Source organism: Cryptomeria japonica, chromosome 3 (assembly GCF_030272615.1).
Source record: "Cryptomeria japonica chromosome 3, Sugi_1.0, whole genome shotgun sequence".
Lineage (NCBI taxonomy): Eukaryota > Viridiplantae > Streptophyta > Pinopsida > Cupressales > Cupressaceae > Cryptomeria > Cryptomeria japonica.
The window spans coordinates 975,663,645-975,684,458 of NC_081407.1; the positions used below are offsets into that span (position 1 = coordinate 975,663,645).

Sequence of the window (20,814 nt, forward strand, 5' to 3'; positions counted from 1 at the left end):
CATACATCATTAAACATCTCATCACATAGGTACACATGCATATAGCTACCGCAAAGATGAATCATCTCATATATATATATATATATATATATAAAGTGTCATGATACAATGATGTCAAAATCATATGTCTACAATCACCCACAGGTGTCTACATCATCATACAAAAATGGTACAATATTGATACATAGGGAGCCCTCTACGGCTATGATGAAGTCCCTCCCTTGGAGCCACCTGGCCTCGACGGAATTTGAGCCATAGAAGGACCCGCCCCAGGATCATCCCTCCTGTCCCCCCTATCTGGTGGTGGTGGAGGACCCATAACCCCACCACTGGACGCCTGTCGCCTCTGGCTCCCTCCCATAGTCGTCACTATCCGCGATGGTCTGCGGAAGCTCCTCACCCGCTGCTCTGGTGGTATTGCCCCGTAGTATAGGTCACGCCAGTAACCTATCTCCTCCCCTGCCCATAGAACATAGGCATATCCAGCCCCTGTATCCTCTGTTGCCTGCCTCCCAGCCCTCAGTGTTGTCTCAGCCTCAGTATAGCGCTGGATAGCTTGATCCCGCTCATGCTCTGTCTCCCTCAGTCGCCTCCTGAGCCTAGCGGTCTTCCTCTCCAGGTCCTAGATCTCATCTGCCCATCCCTGATAGATCTCCCTCAGCTCAACCAGCTCATCCTCCTCCGCCTTGCCCCCTATGCCTATGCCTATGGCTCCCCCTGTACTGGTGCATGTGCCTGTACCTGTACCTACCTCTGTCTTTATCCCTACACCTGTCTAGGACCCTGTGCTGTTGGCATCTGTAGTGGCAATCCACCCCATCCCCTCACCACCCAAGCCTGTCTCTCCTCCCCACCCTCTCTCCGTGGAATCACCCTCCTCTCTCCAATGGCACCTCGCCTCCTCCGTCGGCCTCTCCCCCCACCATCTCCATCATCATCCTTATCCCCACCACCATCTCCCTCTACTAGCTCCCCTAGGTCTGTTAGTCGTGGAAAGGTATGCTCAGCCCAATACGCCATGTACTCGACATCCATGCCTGCATCCTCAATATCTGACCATATATCCCATGGCATCGACACCATCTCTGCTAGCTGTGTCACGGCCTGATCATATGACAACAGTGGTCCAAAGTGTACCTGATCCCGGACTGTCTGAGCATACATTTCGGAACCCCAGGGCATTCACTGAATCCGGCCAAACTGCCTACATACTCTGTCAATCAGCTGTCTCTCCAAAACATAGGGTGTCTGCCCAATTAGATATCTGCTCTGGAAGGTGTATGGGAGATCCACTGCTCGCACCCAAGGTATGACCTCCATATAGCAGTGTCGATCTCATCTAGGACCCAACGCCAATGCTCCAACCTACCAATTTGTTGTTGCAATGTAATCATGTCGTACAAATGCACAAAGTTGCGTCCATGCCCGCTGCCCCTGAAGTGTATAGGTCGTGTCACTGGCAGATGCTCATATGCCCACACCTGTAGCAATGTAACCCCGCAGCCCAATCCTACTGATCCATGATAAACAAACTGGTGTAGCTCGTAATACAAGTGTGCCAGCACACACGGTCCTCAAGCATATCTGGTGTGCTGTGTAACCAGCGTCTCCAAGGTGCTCCCCCAACCCACAGTCAAACCTTGTGTCACCCTATCGGGACACAGGAACCCATTGATCACTCTCCCTAGCACTGCTGGCAGTGCTAATCCTGTAGCTATCATGGTGTCCCAAGCCACATGTCCTGCCCTCATCTCCAGTCCTGTGTCCCAGAACACTCGTCTCAAGGCATCCCTGTCTCCGTCTCGATCGTAAGGAATCAACTCTTCGTCGATTGGTATCTGTAGAATCCTGTACACATCCTCCAAGGTGATTGTCATCTCACCCATCGACAAATGGAACGTGCACGTCTCAGAGTGCCACCTCTCAGCTAATGCATTCAGCAAACCCATGTTCGCCCGAAACTCAGGCAAATACATAATGTATCTTAGACCCATGCCCTCAATGGCAGCCCTGTCCTCGAATGTCAACTCTAGTCGCAACCTCTGAGTTGACAGGAATCTCTCTCGCGACTCCAGCATGGGCAAATACTCTTGCAGTCAAGCAAATCAATCATATCAGTCCTAGTGGCATTCACTGTTCATCACAAAGTGTTGCTTCTATCCTAGTGACACTCACTGTTCATCACAAAGTGTTGCTTCTATCCCAGTGGTACTCCCTGTTCATCACAAAGTACTACGTGTTTGCACTCCCTGTTTATCACAAAGTGCTGCTCACATTTGCACTCCGTGTTCATCACAAAGTGCTGCTCCTATTGGTACTCCCTATTCATCACAAAGTGCTATGTTTTGGTACTCACTGTTCATCACAAAGTGCTTTGATTTATCCTATCCTAGGGCCTCTGCTTGAGTGAGTCCTCTTGAGTAGTTTCCTAATTGGCAACGTATGTTCTATCACAGAATTGTCAATCCTAGCCCTATCTGCTATCCTAGTCTTCCCTAGAGGACCTGCTTGAGTGTATCCTCTCAGCAACTTATCCAATCAACAGCGTATGTTCATCACAGAATTGTCGATTTGACCTAAAAGACACAAATGCACATTTTTGACACAAATGCGCTTTCATGACATAAACGCGCTTAGAGACTGCATAAATGCGCCTAAAACACACGGACGTGGCCTAAAAGATACAAACATGCCTGCCTAGCACAAACGTGCCTGCACAACGTAGACGCGATCGCATCCTGCATAGACGCCTTTTCCGGCACAGACACGCCTGACACAAACACAGACGCGCCTAGCCAGCATAGACGTGCCTGGCACCAACATAGATGCGCCTACACGTTTTGGACATTTTTTGACATTTTCTTAAAAGTGCATTTATTGCACTACCTAAGATGCATTAATGACAATATTTATTGCAACAAAGTACAAGGAGGTTTTGTGGTACTCACTGGCTCTCCTGCATCTGCTGACCTCTGATATCGGCGAACGCGATCGAATCTGTGAACCAATACCATCACTGCTGACTGTTGCTGCTCTATCTTGCTCTGCACTCTGATCTCGTGGATGTGGATGACAATGAGGATGTTTTCCCCTCGTGGTCTATTTTAGAGACTGCCCTAGCCCTACCCCTAGCCCTCGTCTCCCGAGTTAGCTTTTTTTTATCTCGTGACTCTGTCACTCTATCCAGTCAATCCATTCTAGCCTTTCTTTCTTATCGAGAGATTGTCTGTAATCTTTCCAGACATTTTCATCCAATCTCTTGAGGGGGCACATCATTCCCATCTTGGGGCAACTTTGTATCAGTTCATCTTATCTTCTTTGAAACAACGCGACAAGCTGCATTGTCTCAAAGAGGGGCAAAATGTAGACACCTAAAATTGTCATGTCTAATTAAATAAATATTTTATTTATTTAATTACTTTAGCCTAATTCTTTTATTAATTAAATAAATCTTTATTTATTTAATTAATTCATTTATCCTCTGCCAGTCTTATTTCTCATTTAAATAAATACATTTATTTATTTAAATTACTCTTTTTTCCTAAATTAAATAAATATCATATTTAGTTAATTGATCCCACTTCTTCTATTAATTAAATAAATCTTTATTTATTTAATTAGTTCATTAGACTTTTCTACCCATGACACATGTCATTCATTTCTTAATTCTTACACTACCTACCCTTTCATTATTTTATTATTTTCTTTACCTACCCTCTAATCATAGCCAACCTCCTTTTACACCTCTCAATCTTATCCCTCCATTCCATAGTGTCTTCTATATAAGGAGATGCTTCCTTCATTATCCACCCTACCTTGCTAATTCAATTATTCATTTGACTACATTACGCTTTTGATATAAGATCCTACTTGCAACCATATTTCATTCTTTGTTGAGCTCTTGTGCACATAAAATCTGAGAGCAAATATATCAAACAAGATCAATTGAGATACGAAGAATGGAGATCCAAACCCTATTGAACATGTGATGGTATAATCTTTGTGATTTCATTTGATTTGCATTGTCTTAGGTAATCTTCATATGTTATGGTGGATCTTTGTTGTTGTTAGGCTAGGGTTTTGTGGTTGAATTCATTTAGTCTTTCAATATCGTTGTATCCATTTTCACCATAAATAGTTCCAATGACAAGCATCAAATCTCTTTGATTCGCTGGTAAGAAGTCTGCAAGGAAAAAGGGGTCGGTGGTGTAGGGATTAGAAACATAAAAGCCCAAAACAATGCTTTTGGGGCCAAATTGGTTTGGAAAATGTACACTAAGTCGGAGTTGCCATGGTGTAGAGCCCCTATGGTGTAAGGTTATGCAGCACAAGTATTTGAACTCTACAGCTCCCAATAGAGTTTTGACGATCACCAACTCAACTAGTGGCTTGGCAATCTGGCATTTTAAGTGAGATTCCCGCTTGGTGATAAAGTAACCATCTCACGTGGAGCATCAATAACATGTTTGTTGAGTTTTGGGTTGGAAGGAATACTACCTTAGGGTGATATTCCTGTTCTGAGCAAGATCCATGAGATAAATATCTGAGGCCATAAATTTAAAGACGACTTATTTAGGAGGTTGGTGGACAAGAAGGTGATACAAGAAAGAAAAGATGTGTCTGAGCTACAGGTTAGTGAGGAATAAAAGAACACTTTCATAGTAGAATTAAACGCTAGAAGAATCGAGCTTAATGAGGATGTAGATGAAATCCTGTGGTGTAGATCTAAGTCTGACAAGTACTCGATCAAGATCAAATATCTAATTTAGCAGAGAGAATTCGAAATGGAAGGATGGAGGTTGGACCTTTGTCAGGGGAAAAAAGTACTACCCAAAGCCAGAGCATTTCTTTGGAGGACATTACATGATAGAATCCTAACTGTTGATTGCCTCCAAAAATTGGGATTTGTGGGTTCCAATTGGTGTACCCTTTGTCATGACTATGAAATAACAGTCAGCTTTAAACCCCACACACTAAGCAACATATTAAGTTTGGAGAATGTTAGTCAACTATGAATGTTTAACAATTTTAAACAAGAAGTCAATTTTTAGTGTGTGTGATTTAAGTCGTCAGTGAATGGTCTTGTGTGCATCTCCTTCTCGAATATCCATTCGCATCTTGGTGTTGGAATTGGCTTCAACACATACTTTCGTGGCATAGCCCAAGGACGAATTTTTTGAAGTCTTTCATCTCAACGTGGCCTAGATGTTGTGCTAACAATGTTTGGGGTGGTATTTTGACTATGGCCATGTCCTTGTTGGTTTGGTACTTATGGAAAGAAAGAAACATATGCATTTTCTAGGGCGAGGAATTAAGGCGGAAGGAGTTTGCAATAAGTTGGAGCTCAATGTTGTGGAGATGTTGAACAATAGAGTTGGGACTAGTAAGAAATGTGTGTACTCCTGGAGGGACGCTACTGTTCACAAGGCTCGGTCGGGTCTCAAAAATCCTATGTAAATTGGGGATGGGGTCTCCAAGTTGGACAAGAGAATGAAAGCTCGTTGGCTTGCCCCCCAATGGTTGATTAAAACAAAATTTTGGCATGGATGCAAAAGGAAACCCTGGTCAAGCTTGTTATGGTTGTTTACTTAGAGATGACCGAGGGAAGTTGGCATGGCCCTTAGATAACAAGTTGGGAATCGAAACCAATAATTTTGCCGAAATGTTTGCTTTGGTGAAGGGTTTAGAAGAATGCGCTAAACATAACTAACACAACATTAACATTGAAGGGAGCTCAATGCTATGTGTGAATGCTATCAAACTCAATCATACACTGAATTGAAAGTTTATGAAGATGGTAAAAACAGTGAATGGTTTGCTAGATGAGATGGACTTCATGGTCTCACATGCGTACAAAGAAGCCAACGTCGTTACCGACACCCTTTCCAATATCGAGTTTACTTTGATAGATATGGAAGTCGTCTCGATTGATACAAATTGTTTTGAAAACCTTCAACACATCATTTCGAGCGAGGTTGTTCTTCACATTGTGGTCTAAAGGTGACTCTACCTATTTTAGTGTTGCTTGCAACCTTTCTGTGGGATGGGATGTTTTGTCCTAGGCTGGCTGTTTTTACTCGTTGTTCCTGCCATATAGTCGTATTGTATACTCTTACTCCCTCAGGGACAGCCTGGCCTTGGCCTTAGCATGGTTGGACTTAGGTGGTTTGTGGCAGGACGCCCTGCCTCTCCCTCTCTCTCTCTCTCTCTTGTTATGGAAAGGATATTTGGTGTTGATTGCAGGGGCCTTGTTGACTATGTGGAGTCCCAAGTTTGATGACTTTTCAAGACTAAGGATAATGTTGATATGGTGAACGCTTCGTTACGCTAGCGCGCAAGTCTCTATGGAACTCGGGCCATGTTTGTTAGTTTTAACTAGGGTGAAGAGTGGATTCCAATTGCCTAAGGCAACATTGGAATTCGCTCTTGAGGGTTGGGCCCTTTTTCTTGAAAGGATAATGTGTACCCTTAGGGTTGGGCCCTTCTCACACGCCTCTCTAATAGGGCCAACCCTATAACACACGCCACATTATGTGTCTCACACCCAAATGAAATGTGCTAAGGGATAGGGCTAGTCCCATACACCAAACATGGGAAAAGTAATTAATAAAATAATAATAATTATTGCAAGCCTACCTAGAGGTTTACTACCAAGAGGAAGATATATATATATATATATATATATATATATATGTCAACTTCAAGATGAAGTAAGACATTCATTATTCACACATCACCAGCAAATGTGATATGCTCTTCTACTTAAGCGATCTTCTCTCCTACACTTGGTGAATCTGCTCCTTGGCGAACTCCAAGAACATTTAGTTATAATGCTGCTTCAACCTGTTGAAGTCATCTTCTGCTGATTGGTTTCTTGGTCATCTTTAGCTAGGGCATCATCCTTCATCACCTTGGCAACTTGTTGTTTGGACAACAATAAGAGATAAGTGTTGTAATCAGAATATTGTGTCTAATTCATAATCAAATCTGAGGATCTCTTTTTGCTGGGTTTTTCCTCCTAGGAGGTTTTCCTAGGGTAATGTTGCCTTGTCTCATTTTGTTTGCTTTTGTCATTTACTAAGTTGAAATCCATAACTTCAATAATCTAATTCTAGTTACTAAATCCATTTTCTGAGTTTTTATGTTAATCTGAAAGTAAAATCAACATGGTATCAGAGCCCTAGCTTATATATATATTTAACTTTCAGATTTCAGTAGTCTTTTATTTCCAGTTTGTTGTTTCATTTTCAGTCAGGACAATGACAGGGCTAAAAGTTGAAGATAGGCTCGAAGGGACACTTAACTTTGCTGCTTGGAAGGTTTGCATCCTACTTGCTCTTGAGGAAGATGATCTCCTTCATTTTGTGCAATACAAAGAGCTGACTGCACCCATAGATCAAGAAGAACTAAAGCAGTTCAAAAGGAATGCCCTCAAAGCTAGAAAGCTTATCATTGACTTAGTCAGAGATCACCTTGTCACCTTTATCTCCAAATTCACTACAGTCAGATAGATATTCAATCATCTAAAAGGTATTTATGAGATCAATAACCTTAGTAGAGCAATTGCATTAAGGCAACAATTACTTCACAGTAAAATGGCAAAGGAAGATTCAATTATGTCTTACTTCATGAAGATCTCTAAAGGATCAACTAGGCTCAATTGGTCATAACATAGAAGACAAGGACATTGTCATGATCTTATTGAATGGTCTCCCAGATTCATGTGATTCCTTCATTCAATCCATAAGTGGGAGATTTGAATTCCCAACTTTTGATTGTCTTCAGAATGATTGCCTTCATGAGGAATCTCGCCTTGCCACAAGAGGAAAACTCAAGAGTCCTCAAGTGGATGATCAACATATGCTTGGAACCCAATGCAAGAAAGGTGATAATTGGAAGAAAAATAATCCTAAAATGAATAGAGAATTCAGACCACCCAGCTCTCAGAATTCTTGGAAGAAGCCAAGAGATCTCTCTCGTGTTCAATGTTTTAGATGTGACAGATATGGTCACTATTCTAAAGAATGTCAGAATGAACCCTCGCAAGCCAACCTAAATGCGGTCTCAGAACAAAATGAAGACTTCTTATTTATTTCTGCCTTGTCAAGCAGCATACCCTCAGATAGTAACACATGGCTGATTGGTAGTGGTGTTTCCAGACACATCACAGACTATTGCGAGCATCTTTCAGACTTAGTGGAAAAGGATACCAGTCTGCATGTGGTAATTGGTGATGATGCTCGATATTCGGTAAGAGGTTCTGGCATTACCTCTTTAAATTTAAACTATGGTATTTCACTTCACCTTAGTGATATCTTATTTGTTCCTGGAATTAAAAGAAACTTAATTTCTATTTCCGCTCTAGAAGATAAAGGTTATCAAGTAGCATTTTCTGAGGGTAAAGTACTTGCTTGGCCTAAGAAATCTAGTTTTAAATTTGCTCGTGTTATTGGAAATAGATATAATAGTTTGTATAAGCTTCCCACTAACCTTGTTCAAGCCCTCATTAATGAAGCCCCTGAATCCTGTGAACTATGACATCGAAGGTTTGGACACTTACACTTTTAAGCTCTTTCTTCCCTCGGAAAGATAGTTAAAGGTATGCCTAAACTCAGTCAATTTCATGATGATACTTGTAAAGTTTGTGCTATGAGTGAAAATGTTAAAAGTTCTTTTTATAGAAGTGAAAGTAGAGCTAAAGAAAAATTAGAACTTGTTCATTCTAATCTATGTGGACCTATGTCCGTAGCTTCTCCTAGTGGATGTCTCTACCATGTAATCTTCATAGATGATTTCTCTAGGAAAACTTGGATTTATTTCTTAAAGACTAAAAAATCTGATGAAGTCTTAAGTAGATTTAAAGAATTTAAGGCATTGACTGAAAACATGTCTGGTAAAAGAATTAAATGTTTAAGGTCTGACAATGGAAGTGAGTATACCTCAATTTTTATGACTTTTGTGTTGAGTCAGGAATTAAGAGAAAGTTTTGTGTTTCCTACAATCCTCAACAAAATGGAGTTGCTGAAAGAAAGAATAGGACCATTGTTGAGGCTGGAAAGACTATGATCTATGATCAAGACTTACAAACTTTTCTTTAGGTTGAGGCTTCTAGAACAACAGTCTATATTCAAAATAGATGTCCCCACCATGTTCTAAAGAATATGACTCATGAAGAAGTCTTCTTAAGATCCAAACCTGACATCAGCCACTTGAGAATTTTTGGAAGTCTTGTTTATGTTCACGTGCCTAAAGAAAAATGAACTAAGTTGGAGCTTTCTGGAAAGAAGGGGATGCTAGTTGGATACAGTGAATCCTCCAAAGCCTTCAAGATTTACATTCCAAGTCAAATGTATGTTGAGGTAAGTAGTGATGTTACATTTGAAGAAGATATTGCTTTAAAGAAATCAAAAGGTTCTCTTGTTGTTGATGAGGTTAATAATAATCAAGATATGAATATTGATACTAACCTTGAGATTCAAAGGGAGTCTGTTGAGCCTCCACCTCAAGAAGAGCATAATGACTCACCTGAGCCCATGAATCCCACTGATACACCTAGTGACATTATTGTTAGCAAAAAGAGGCCACTTTGGGTGAGAAACACCATTCAAGAAGCTGAAAGATTTGCAGCTCCCAATGGCACCTTCAGAGAAAGAAAAAGGCCTCAAGTATTCTCCAACTATGTTGTATTGATGAGCAATCTCATTGAGTCTGAGCCATGCAATGTTGAAGAAGCTTTGAACCATCATGCCTGAAAGTTTGCTATGGATGAAGAATATCAGTCAATCATCAAGAATGATGTTTGGGACTTAGTACCTAGACCCAAAGGTAAATCTGTTGTTTCTTCTAAATGGTTATTTAAAATTAAACATAATGTTGATGGTAGTATTGAAAAATATAAAGCTAGATTTGTAGCTCGTGGTTTTCCTCAAAAAGAAGGCATAGATTATGAAGAAACATTTGCTCATGTTGCTAGATATACCTCTATTAGAACTATAATAGCATTTGCTACAGCTAGAGGTTGGAAGCTTCATCAAATGGATGTTAAGATTGCCTTCCTTAATGGTGTCATTGAAGAAGAAGTCTATATTGAACAACCTGAAGGTTATGAGATTCATGAAAGAGATACTCATGTGTGCAGATTGAAGAAAGCTCTATATGGCCTCAAACAGGCTCCTCGTGTTTGGTATAAAAGAATTGATAAATACTTGTTAAGTTTAGGTTTTTGTAAAAATGATGTTGATTTACTTCAGAATATCCAATGATGAAATACTAATTCTAGTTCTATATGTGGACGATTTATTTCTTACTGGTAAAGATGAGCTTATCATTAGATGTAAGAAAGAATTAGCTTCACAATTTGAAATGAAAGATTTAGGTCTAATGCATTATTTTCTAGGACTAGAAGTATGGCAAAGATCTAACGAAATTTTCTTAAGTCAAGGAAAGTATTCTATTGATATCTTGAAAAGATTTAGAATGATGGATTGTAAACCCATGTCTACTCTTATGGAATCTAACTTAAAGAAATTGAGTGTCTCTGCAGTTAACTCTGATTTTGCAGATCCATCTGAGTACAGACAATTGATTGGATCCCTGATGTATCTAGTTAACACTAGACCAGATATATGCTATGCAGTGAATGCTCTCAGCCAGTTTATGAGCATGCCTAAACATGTTCATCTTGTTGCAGCCAAGCACATCCTAAGATACTTGCGAGACACAGTTGGCTATGGGCTGAAGTATCCACTTAACACTTCAATAACCTTGGAAGGTTATTCAGATGCAGATTGGGCAGGAAGTGTCAAGGACAGGAAAAACAATTCTGGCATTTGTTTCTGCTTAGGATCCGCAGTGATCTCTTAGGCTTGCAGAAAATAGTCCTCAGTAGTACTAAGTATAGTTGAAGCTGAGTACATTGCAGCAAGTGTTGCTTCTAAAGAAGCGATGTGGCTTCGTAAGCTCCTTGCTGGGTTGTTTGGACAACCTTGAGAATCTACAGTTATTCATTGTGATAATCAGAGTTGTATAAAGATATCTGTCAATCTGGTGTTTCATGACAGGTCAAAACATGTGAAGACTCATTATCACTTCATTTGAGATATGGTGCAAAGAGGCGTCGTTCAGCTGAAGTATGTCAGCACTAATGATCAGATAGTAGATATTTTTACCAAGCCCCTGTCAAGAGTGAAGTTTGTGTACTTCAGAGACAGACTTGGTGTTGTGAAAAATGAAACATTGGTTGAGAAGGAGTCTCAACCTCAATGATACTTGTGTTGTATCAACCACCCTCTGCGGGCAATGCAAGGTGGTATTCTTCTCAAGGAGAAGAGCAAATGTAACCATCCTCAGTGGGTAATGTAAGATGGTAGAAAAGATCCTCTCCACCCTCTGCAGGCAATGTAAGGTGGATCCATTCTATGCTTGTGTGCAATATGGAAGACTATGTTATGTAATTCCAATCTATGCTTGTGTGCAAGATGGAAGTCTACAACATTCTGATTATGTAATCAATTATTTGCTTGTGTGCAAGATGGAAGATAGAGATATTCTGATTATATTCTCTTCTCCCTAATTAAGAGGGAGTGTTAGTTTTAATTAGGGTGAAGAGCAGATTCCAATTGCCTAAGGCAACATTGGAATCCACTCTTAAGGGTTGGGCCCTTTTATCTTGAAAGGATAACGTGTACCCTTAGGGTTGGGCCCTTCTCACACGCCACTCTCTAATAGGGCCAACCCTATAACACATGCCACATTATATGTCTCTCACCCAAATGAAACATGCTAAGGGATAGGGCTGGTCCCGTACACAAAAACGTGGGAAAAGTAATTAATAAAATAATAATAATTATTGCAAGCTGACCTAGAGGTTTACCGCCAATAGGAAGATATATATATGTCAACTTCAAGATGAAGTAAGACATTCATTATTCACACATCACCAGCAAATGCGATATGCTCTTCTACTTAAGCAATTTGCTCTCCTACACTTGGCGAATCTGCTCCTTGGCGAACTCCAAGAACATTTAGTTATAATGTTGCTTCACCCTGTTGAAGTCATCTTCTGTTGATTGGTTTCTTGGTCATCTTCAGCTTGGGCATCATCCTTCATCACCTTGGCAACTTGTTGTTTGGACAGCAATAAGAGATAAGTATTGTAATCAGATTATTGTGTCTAATTCATAATCAGATCTTAGGATCTCTTCTTGCTGGGTTTTTCCTCCTAGGAGGTTTTCCCAGGGTAATGTTGCCTTGTCTCATTTTGTTTGCTTTTGTCATTTACTAAGTTGAAATCCATAACTTTAATAATATAATTCTAGTTACTAAATCTATTTTCTGAGTTTTTCTGTTAATCTGAAAGTAAAATCAACAATGATATAATTCTAGTTACTAAATCTATTTTCTGAGTTTTTCTGTTAATCTGAAAGTAAAATCAACAATGTTCACGAAGGGCTTGTGTATCAAACTCTCTTCACAAATGTTGTGCTGATCATGGGGAGGAATTCATGGGGTTATGTCTTGCTAAACTTTGTGCCGAAGGATATGAAGCAGCCACCCGAAGAAGTGGATGGGATGAAGATTCATCCAACACATGGTCTCATTGCTGGAATGTTTTATGCAACAACCCCCAAGAGACAAATAGAGACTGCGTAGGCCCTGACTTTGTATCGGGAAGGGCTGGATGGGAAGTATCTGGGCACTTTTGGTAGATTTATTGTACAGTACGAGGACTTGTTCTCCCTTGCTCAGATTGAGAGGATCTATAGGTTTGCCTCTAGTATGATGTATCTTATGCAGCTGTGAGACTCCTAGTCAGGAACCCAGCTGATGCTTTGTAATGTTTGTTTTATTAATGAATGGGAGCTGCCCCCTTGGTAGTATTGTTTAAAATCAATTTGCATTATTATTTTGAATCAAGACTTACGTAACATAATTGATTCATACTTAGCTTTGTGAAGAGCATATCCAGATTTATCTTTTTCATTTACAATATTATTCTCATCATCAAGGGTATCATAAGTTTCACTATTTTCCTTCTCATTCTCATTAATAATTCCAGCAAACTACAATTCCATTTGGTATTTGAAGATTCATTGAATTCATTTGAATTTGAGGAACCTTCACTTGATGAGTACCTATCTACCATTAATTTTTTTTACTCTTCCTCTTTCTCAGATGGCTTCAATATCCTTAGTTGAAGGATTTATCCTTCTCACTTGCTATGCTGATTGCATTTCATTATTACAGAAAAATATTATATGAATTTAGTGTCAATGATAAAAATAATAATAAATCCTTTTTATAACAATGAAAAATCTATTTGTTAAAGTATATAATGCTTTCGGGGCCGTTGGGGCCATCAACATGTTTGTTTTGTATGGTAACAAATGGATCCCTTTTAAAAGAAAAGACAAGTGGGATTTTCCTCTCCTCTTGAGAATAGAGGAAGTAAGCTATCCAATTCTAGTGCAAGTTTGTCTTATCTTTCATCTTTTGGAAATCATTTTGTGTGCAAGTTTGTCTTATCTTTTATCTTTTGGAAGTCATTTGGCACAAGGCTTCAAAATGAAGTGTGCAGCTTTTGAAATTGCATGATTTTTGAGAGGAATGTGAATATGACTAATGTTCAACATTTGGGTCCACCAAAGTATAGTTTCTTTGTTTTGAAACTTAAATAAAGTTTTTTCCCTTTGTGAATAAGTTTACTCTTCGATCCAATATGAATATGGATAAGTAAGCATTCATATTTGTAACCAAGGAAAGACCTACATTGGTTAAAATGCAAGCTTTAGCCTGAAGGATGAAAGGATATTTATGCAACCAAGAATATTAGCCACAGTTGTTATAGGAATAATTCAGAATCATATCTAAGATACATAAGATGTTAAGTTGCAAAAACAGGGCAGGTTCTTTAGCAGAACAGCTTATGAGGCATGACAGTTCTGAACTTTTGTAAGAATAAGATAATTTGTATGCAAAGGAATCAATACACGATGAAGCAATTTCTAATAATTAGGCATATGCGTCTGCAAATACCCACATACTTTACTGTTTCACATGGAAAGGATTTTTCATTAGCACTAAAAATGAGCATCCATATTTCTTAGAAACCAAAGTAGAAAACAAAGGAATCTCAATACACAGCGAAGCAATTTTCCATAATTAGGCATATATATCTGCAAGTACCCAAGTTACCTTCATGCTTTCACCTGGAAAGGATTTTTCATTAGCATTAAAACTGAGCATACATATTTCTTAGAAACCAAAGAGGCCTGCAGAAAACATTTTTTGGCTTACATGCTTTAAGTCAACATTTCTTAATTTCCCATAACAGAAGTAGTCATCTATGGCACAGTAAAACAGCAATCAACTAACAGTTATGACCTTGTCAATTAAAGAGTCATCTGGATACATGAGTAAATTTGTGGCTATTCGCTGTTCTAGCTTTGCATCAAATGCTGTGAAAGGTTGGCATAAATTCAACCAATAATGTTTGTACCTTGTCCACCAGTTGCATCCCTCTTTGGTTACAAGTTACAATCCAGTACATGTACTGGTCACTATTCATACCAGAACTGATAAAAAAGTATTCTAAAGAAAATTCCAAGTAGATTTTCTAAACTCTTAAATTCCCAAATTCATTTGCATTAAAAGAGCAGAAATAAATCAAAATAAAAGATAAGTATTCTGATGTATTGTTTACAACAACATGCAAACAACCAGAATAGAAAAAAGCTCCCAGTACCTTGAGGAGGCAGTACCTTGAGGAGGTGGCAAGACCATTGGAAATTATACATTAGCAATAAAACTCGAAAGCAAAACAAATTTAGCACTATATAAACTAATGTTGTACCATATGCATAATCCAACGGGGATATTAAGAAAATTCAAATATTTTGAATTTAAATTGCATACATTCTCACTCTAGTACAAGAATGCTATTTCAAATTTGACAAGAAGCAAATACACTAAAGTGTGAATTATGTGAATTGAATTCAATTTTGATCCTAACAATGTAGGTGAAGTACAAGGAAATGCAATATTTTATCAAACAAAAAATGGCTATAGACATGTACTAATAAGACACCTCACGAGAGTTGTCTTTGCAAATAAATTTCAAATAACAAAAGGATCGGATAAATCAGCTGCACTGCTCTGAATTATGTTAATTGATTTCAATTTTGATCCTAACAATGTAGGTCAAGTACAAGGAAATACAATCTTTAATCAAACAAAAAATGGCTATAGACATGTACCATTAAGACAACTCGCAAGAGTTATCTTTGTAAATAAATTTCAAATAACAAAAGGATCGGATAAATCAGCTGCACTGCTCTGAATGCAGAATTCAGCACAGCATTGGCTATATATAATGTACACTCAAGGACATCAAAATAGAGAAGCTGCTTGATTTTCTAGTATTGTACTCATCCGTGGCATCAGAGATGCATTATAACTTTGAGAAGTCTCAAATAATCAACTATCAGCTGATCGCTTGTCAAATTGTTGCCGACAGTTTCCAAGTCAGTTAAGCAAGAATAAACAGCTACTGCTCACCAAAAGACCTTGAATAACTCTCTTTGATTTCCAGAAAAGATACAAAATAGGTAGGTTATTGACAGAATCAAAGTGTCATCTCGCCTCCTACATCCTTTCATTATTTTTTAAAAAACCTCCCCCTCTTTTGTCCCATTCCTGTACCAGTAAGACTAGCTGAAAGAACAGACTTAGTGTCTGGTCGCCACTTCAATTCTTTCAGAACTGAGAATAAGCTAGCTAAAGAAGGGGTTATCTCGGCATCCCTAATGTTGTTACAAGAGACAACTTGAAGATGTTGAAGGTCCTTCCAAACAAGGACAACAGCCTCCAGACCCCCAGTGGTTAGCAGAGAGCACCCCTCCAGAGACAGATATTTTATTCTCCTGGTATTCAAAAGAATGAAGCATAACCAATTAGCCTTAAACAAGTTGTTGTGTTTATAGTCAATATGTTTTTGCGAAACTGCACATATTCCAATGTCAGCAAATGACACAGTTCAAGATTACAACTTCTAGGGCCAAAATTGCAAATTTTCCAAATTGTACAGATGAAAGAACCTTTTGTGCAGAATACAAATTAATTCGTTTGATGATTTTCTCATTCTGTTTTGCCAAACCACTCTTGTCAGTGCAAGTCACAATGAAAATCAATGACGATAGAAAACCAAAGATATGCAATATAATATGAGATATAATGCTCTAATGTTGTCCAATTTCAAAGAAGTAGATCTCACTGATCTGGTAAGAAACTCTTTTGACAGAAAATGCTGGTTAAGTAGATCTCACTGATCTCAAGTTGTGCTTAAAGAACTTAATCACGTAGTCTAAGCTGGCTATTATCTTGTAATGATGGTCTAATTTAAGTTGGTAGTTATCTTGTAAAACACTAGCTGTAAATAAAGGCCAAGCACTAAGAACTGGTTTGTGCCGTGAGGAAGTCACATCTATCTTCCAGTCAGAAGGTCACCATGCAGAGATATATAAGAGTTCATATTAGCCAACCTTCTGATTTCAAGCAACCTGCAAGAAGATATGGTGGAAACATGCATTGCCCTGAAGAGAAATATTCAATTGGTCAAATCCCAACAAGGCATTTATCAATGCTGATTAACTAATAGTAAGATGGGATGTTAATCAACCATCATTATCCCAATATGCACGACTAGAAGAAATTCCTTTAATCATATTTCATTTGATCGCCAATTTTTTCATGCAAAGTATAGTTTTACATATTTTGAATGCTTTGATCTTTAACACTTTTTCCATATGCTGTAAATAGAAGAGATATTACAGATAGAGCGACTTTTTGGGTATCCATGTTCAAAGCAAGTCAGCAATCTTCTTTTTACTGACCATTAGACCTGTGGTAATTGTAGCTTAATAAAGCTAGTGATTTAGCCTGAGTCACAAGGATGTGCCTACACATTGGGTTATGGTGGGTTATTTGGGCACCTTAAGAAAGGATATGGTGAAGATATGTATGCAAAGAAAATTATATAGAAGAATAGACATAATTTTGTACAGAACTTCAAAAATCATGATATTGAAAAGAAAAAGGGTTTCCTCAGGAAGATAAATTGTATACCAAGAAACACCCATTTGAACTTTAAAGTATAAAATACACTAGCCTTAATCAATGATGCTAATAGTGTATTCAAAGTGGGTAAATTTGTCATTTCTTCATTATTAATCTAAGTCATGTGGCTATGGATCGGGTACCAAAACAGGCACAATATCAATACAGCAATTTTTGAAAACCCTTGGGATATGCTAGAGTTGGTATGTGGCATAATTATTTTTACCATCAAACATAAAAGATTTCAAAAATAAAGTGCCCACCCAAAACCCCTCCAAATATGAGCATAGAGAGTCACTTGGCTTTTTCTTCCTTTCTAAAATTTTTTTGTCAGATCCAGCTCAGATTTTGCACCACCTGTAAGTTTGTAATTGATATAACTTGACTGTATACAGGCCATATCTGAGGAGTATCAAATTTATATTTGTATTGGAAACTGGAATCCATCAATGAACCATAAATGGAAAACCAATGCTTCCTTGGATTCCATGAAACTTATCATATTGGAATTTAAATCCGAACTTTGCTACCTTTACGGTAAGAACCTCGCTTCTTGCCATATGATGAATGACAAAATATAATAAGGTTGAAAGGCAAAATCTTCTAGCTTCTGAAACTCTACATTAACAATTAAGTATCAGAATTCACTGTACACAAGCTTGAGCTTCCTGGAAGTTTCCTGAAAGTTCCCTATAATATGATTTCTGCCATAGCAATACTAAGCTCCAATACAACAGGCCATGGAGTTACAAAACTCTGAGAAATGCATAGCCCAATCTCCGACAGTTTGTCAAAAAATTGCCCTGTTTATGATATTAACTAGCTGAAAGAATACAGTAACAGTGAGGATACAGGGAAAAAATACAGCAGCTTGCCATTAAGAATATTGTCTTTCCTTCTGTTATATCGTGTGGCAACACTCTGTTTTTTAGTTGTAAATTTCATAGATAGTCATAGCTTATGGAATGCGGATAGGCATTGCTTGTATATTTACGATTCTGATCTCCTCATGGTTCCATTCTTTTAACATTATGTTTCTTCTTGTCTACTCTAGACCCAAAATTGTTTGAATGCAAAACCTGTTTTCTTTTCTTTTTATAAAATAAACTAGTCTCTGCACCATTAACTGAGATTAAGTCTAGCCACAGGTTGTCTTGCTGTTTCTGAGTCAATAGTATGTAGAGAAGCAAGGGGAAAAAATGAAACAATTGCTCAAAAAAATGAGGACAAAATACCCAAACCGTAGCTATGGATGTGTGTTAGTGTGTACAGTCTTGTTATTTTAAAGTAATATCTCTTAGGGCATACATATTAGGCCATGTCTACTAAATGTCCAAGTTTGAGCCTGATCACGGAGAAATCCTCCCACTTGGCTCATACTTATTAAGATGATCATGTTCAAGCTTGTCTTTGGAGAAACTCTTCCAACTTAGCATCTTAGCCCATGTCTATTAAGATGTCCAAGATTGAGCTTGATCACAGAGAAACTTTCCAACATAACTCATGCTTATTATGATGACCAAGTTCAAGCTTAGCTTCGGAGAAATTCTCCAACATAACCCATTCAGTCTGGTTGCAAAGCTTGATAATCTTGATAACTAGGAATTGTACCTAATTGCAGGAGGAATTTCCCAGCCCTACAACCGGTAAGATTCAATAGTCTCACATACGAATACCTGGCAAGAGGGTTTTCTCTGCCCATGGTTGTCAAGGCCAGGTTTGTGCACATTAAATTGTTGGAATTAAGAAGTACTGCATAACAATTATCCTTAACTCATCTAGTGTGTATTACTTTGCTGGAAATACTTATTCTCCTCCAGGAAGAGCACTGAAACCCAACTAGGACAAACAGGGTGTCAATAAAAATTGAGTAGCATAGGTGTAGAGAGAAGATACGGGTTCTACGAGTTCAACAATGTAACACATACCTGCAATTCATGACAAGGCTGAAGATGTCGTCGTCCAGGCCCCAACAATATTGGAATTCAAGCTCTTTCGCAGCCGAGCAAACCAGCATCAGGGCAGCTGAGCCCTGCCTGTCACTCATATTACACCGCTGCAGCTGCAGTGTCTCAAGTGCAGGGCAACAACCCAAATGCTCAACCGGACCAGGATTAGAGTCAATCCTCCTACAGCCTTGAAGCCTAAGGGTCTTCAAATTGTTGCAAAACGAGAGGCTTGCAATCCAACCCTCATCCAAATTATGGTTAGAGAGGGTCAACTCCTCCAGCATAAAACAGCACCGCCCAATTGCAGCAATCCCATCATAGGAACCCTGGCACCCACTTAACTCCAGTTTAACCAGCCTGCTACACCCGCGAGCCAAGATGGTCAGGCCAATATCACTTATTATACCCCGATGAAAAACGCCATCCGCAGACCCTACAAGCCGCAAGATCTGCAGATTTTTGCACACAGAAATTGCTCTCAGAGACTCGTCAGTACACCGATACAGCTCGAGCTCCTGCAGCATCGTGCAATTGTGGGCTATACGTGCAAGGCCAGCATGTAAGCCTTTAGGTTCCGAGTTCGAATCCCCTAGGGAAACATCCGTCGTAACATCTATAACAGAGAGCTTCTGCAAACCGGGGCATCCTTGTGCCAGGAGCTGCAGCCCCCGGTCATATGAAGAGGGGTCTAATAGCCTGTCCTCCCAGCCGTCGAAAGAATCCTCTGAACCGTCAAGGGGGATTGTTAAGGAACCATGTGTGAGGACTATGCAGGCGTTTTGGGGTGCAAGGATACAGGCCCGGGTCAAATCCACGTCGGTGAGGTTGGGGAATCTGGATATCATGCGACCTTGGGCTAAAAAGTCCCAGTCCTGTAGCTTGATGCTATGTCGGCGGAGTCCCTGCAAGCGCAGCCATCTGTGACACACAACAGAGAATGAACATAATGATGATTCTTCGGATAATAATTTGTCGACAATCCTTAGTAAAATCTCATCACTTAGTAAAAGCGTTAAGTCCCTCTTGCCTCCTCCTCCTCCTCCTCCTCCTCCTTCAATTTGACCTTTGCTAGAAAGGAGGTTTTGTTTATCCACCATTCCTTTGAGCTGCATAAGACCCAATACATTCTTGAATCTCAACCAGGCAATGGCCGCATTCTGGTTGGTTTTGTCCTCGAAAAACGGCGTTTTGACGGGCGTCATGAATGAAGGCGATAAGAAACGTGTCTAGTATTTTTATTTTCCTAGGCGAGCGTGACAGCAATGGTCATTGTGATTCATTCCTTATTGCCCCAAAGACCAAATTGCTGGAAATCCAAGTCAATTGATAAACACGGAAGGATCGAGGAACTGGGCACAAGTTGAAGGAAGGAAAGAGAAAGGGCGACGCATGGCGCAATTTCCCATGGACGTCACATTGCATGCTTCAAAAAAATCTGATCCTGACCACTTCATTTGCGACGGCCGTGCTTTTAACCCAAACTTTGGAACTTCATTCAACGATTATGTTTAGGTCTCTTTCACCCATGCATTTCTTTAGTTTTTCTTATACAGTGTTTTTGTTCGTTTGTCTTCTTGTTTCCAACGGTCCACAAATTTATAGCCAACGACTAAAATCTTTAGAATTCACCGTACTACCCTACCGTTGGTTTGCTTGCTCAACGTTTGTTCTAGAAATTTTTTATTCTTATTTTTTTTGTCCTAATAAGCGCTTTATGGAAAAAAAACCACAAACGTATTCTAACAAACTTTTT

General features: G+C 39.2%; 1 protein-coding gene across 1 annotated transcript; it reads right to left on the bottom strand.

Moving 5' to 3' along the window:
- Positions 1-15,130: 15,130 nt before the first annotated feature.
- On the bottom strand, positions 15,131-20,594 carry LOC131078380 (F-box protein At5g51370). The gene is made up of 2 exons (XM_058016055.2): positions 19,041-20,594; positions 15,131-15,920 (listed from the first exon to the last, which is right to left on the bottom strand). The coding sequence occupies exons 1-2, from the start codon at positions 20,261-20,263 to the stop codon at positions 15,656-15,658; spliced, it is 1,488 nt and encodes a 495-aa protein (XP_057872038.2). The 5' UTR covers positions 20,264-20,594; the 3' UTR covers positions 15,131-15,655.
- Positions 20,595-20,814: the final 220 nt, after the last annotated feature.

Bases quoted from the DNA above. Each gene is read 5' to 3' on its own strand.
- LOC131078380 (XM_058016055.2), bottom strand. From the start codon at position 20,263: ATGACGCCCGTCAAAACGCCGTTTTTCGAGGACAAAACCAACCAGAAT. The intron at 15,921-19,040 runs GTATGTGTTACA...TTTGAATACCAG, and splicing joins AGCCTTGTCATGAATTGCAG to GAGAATAAAATATCTGTCTC.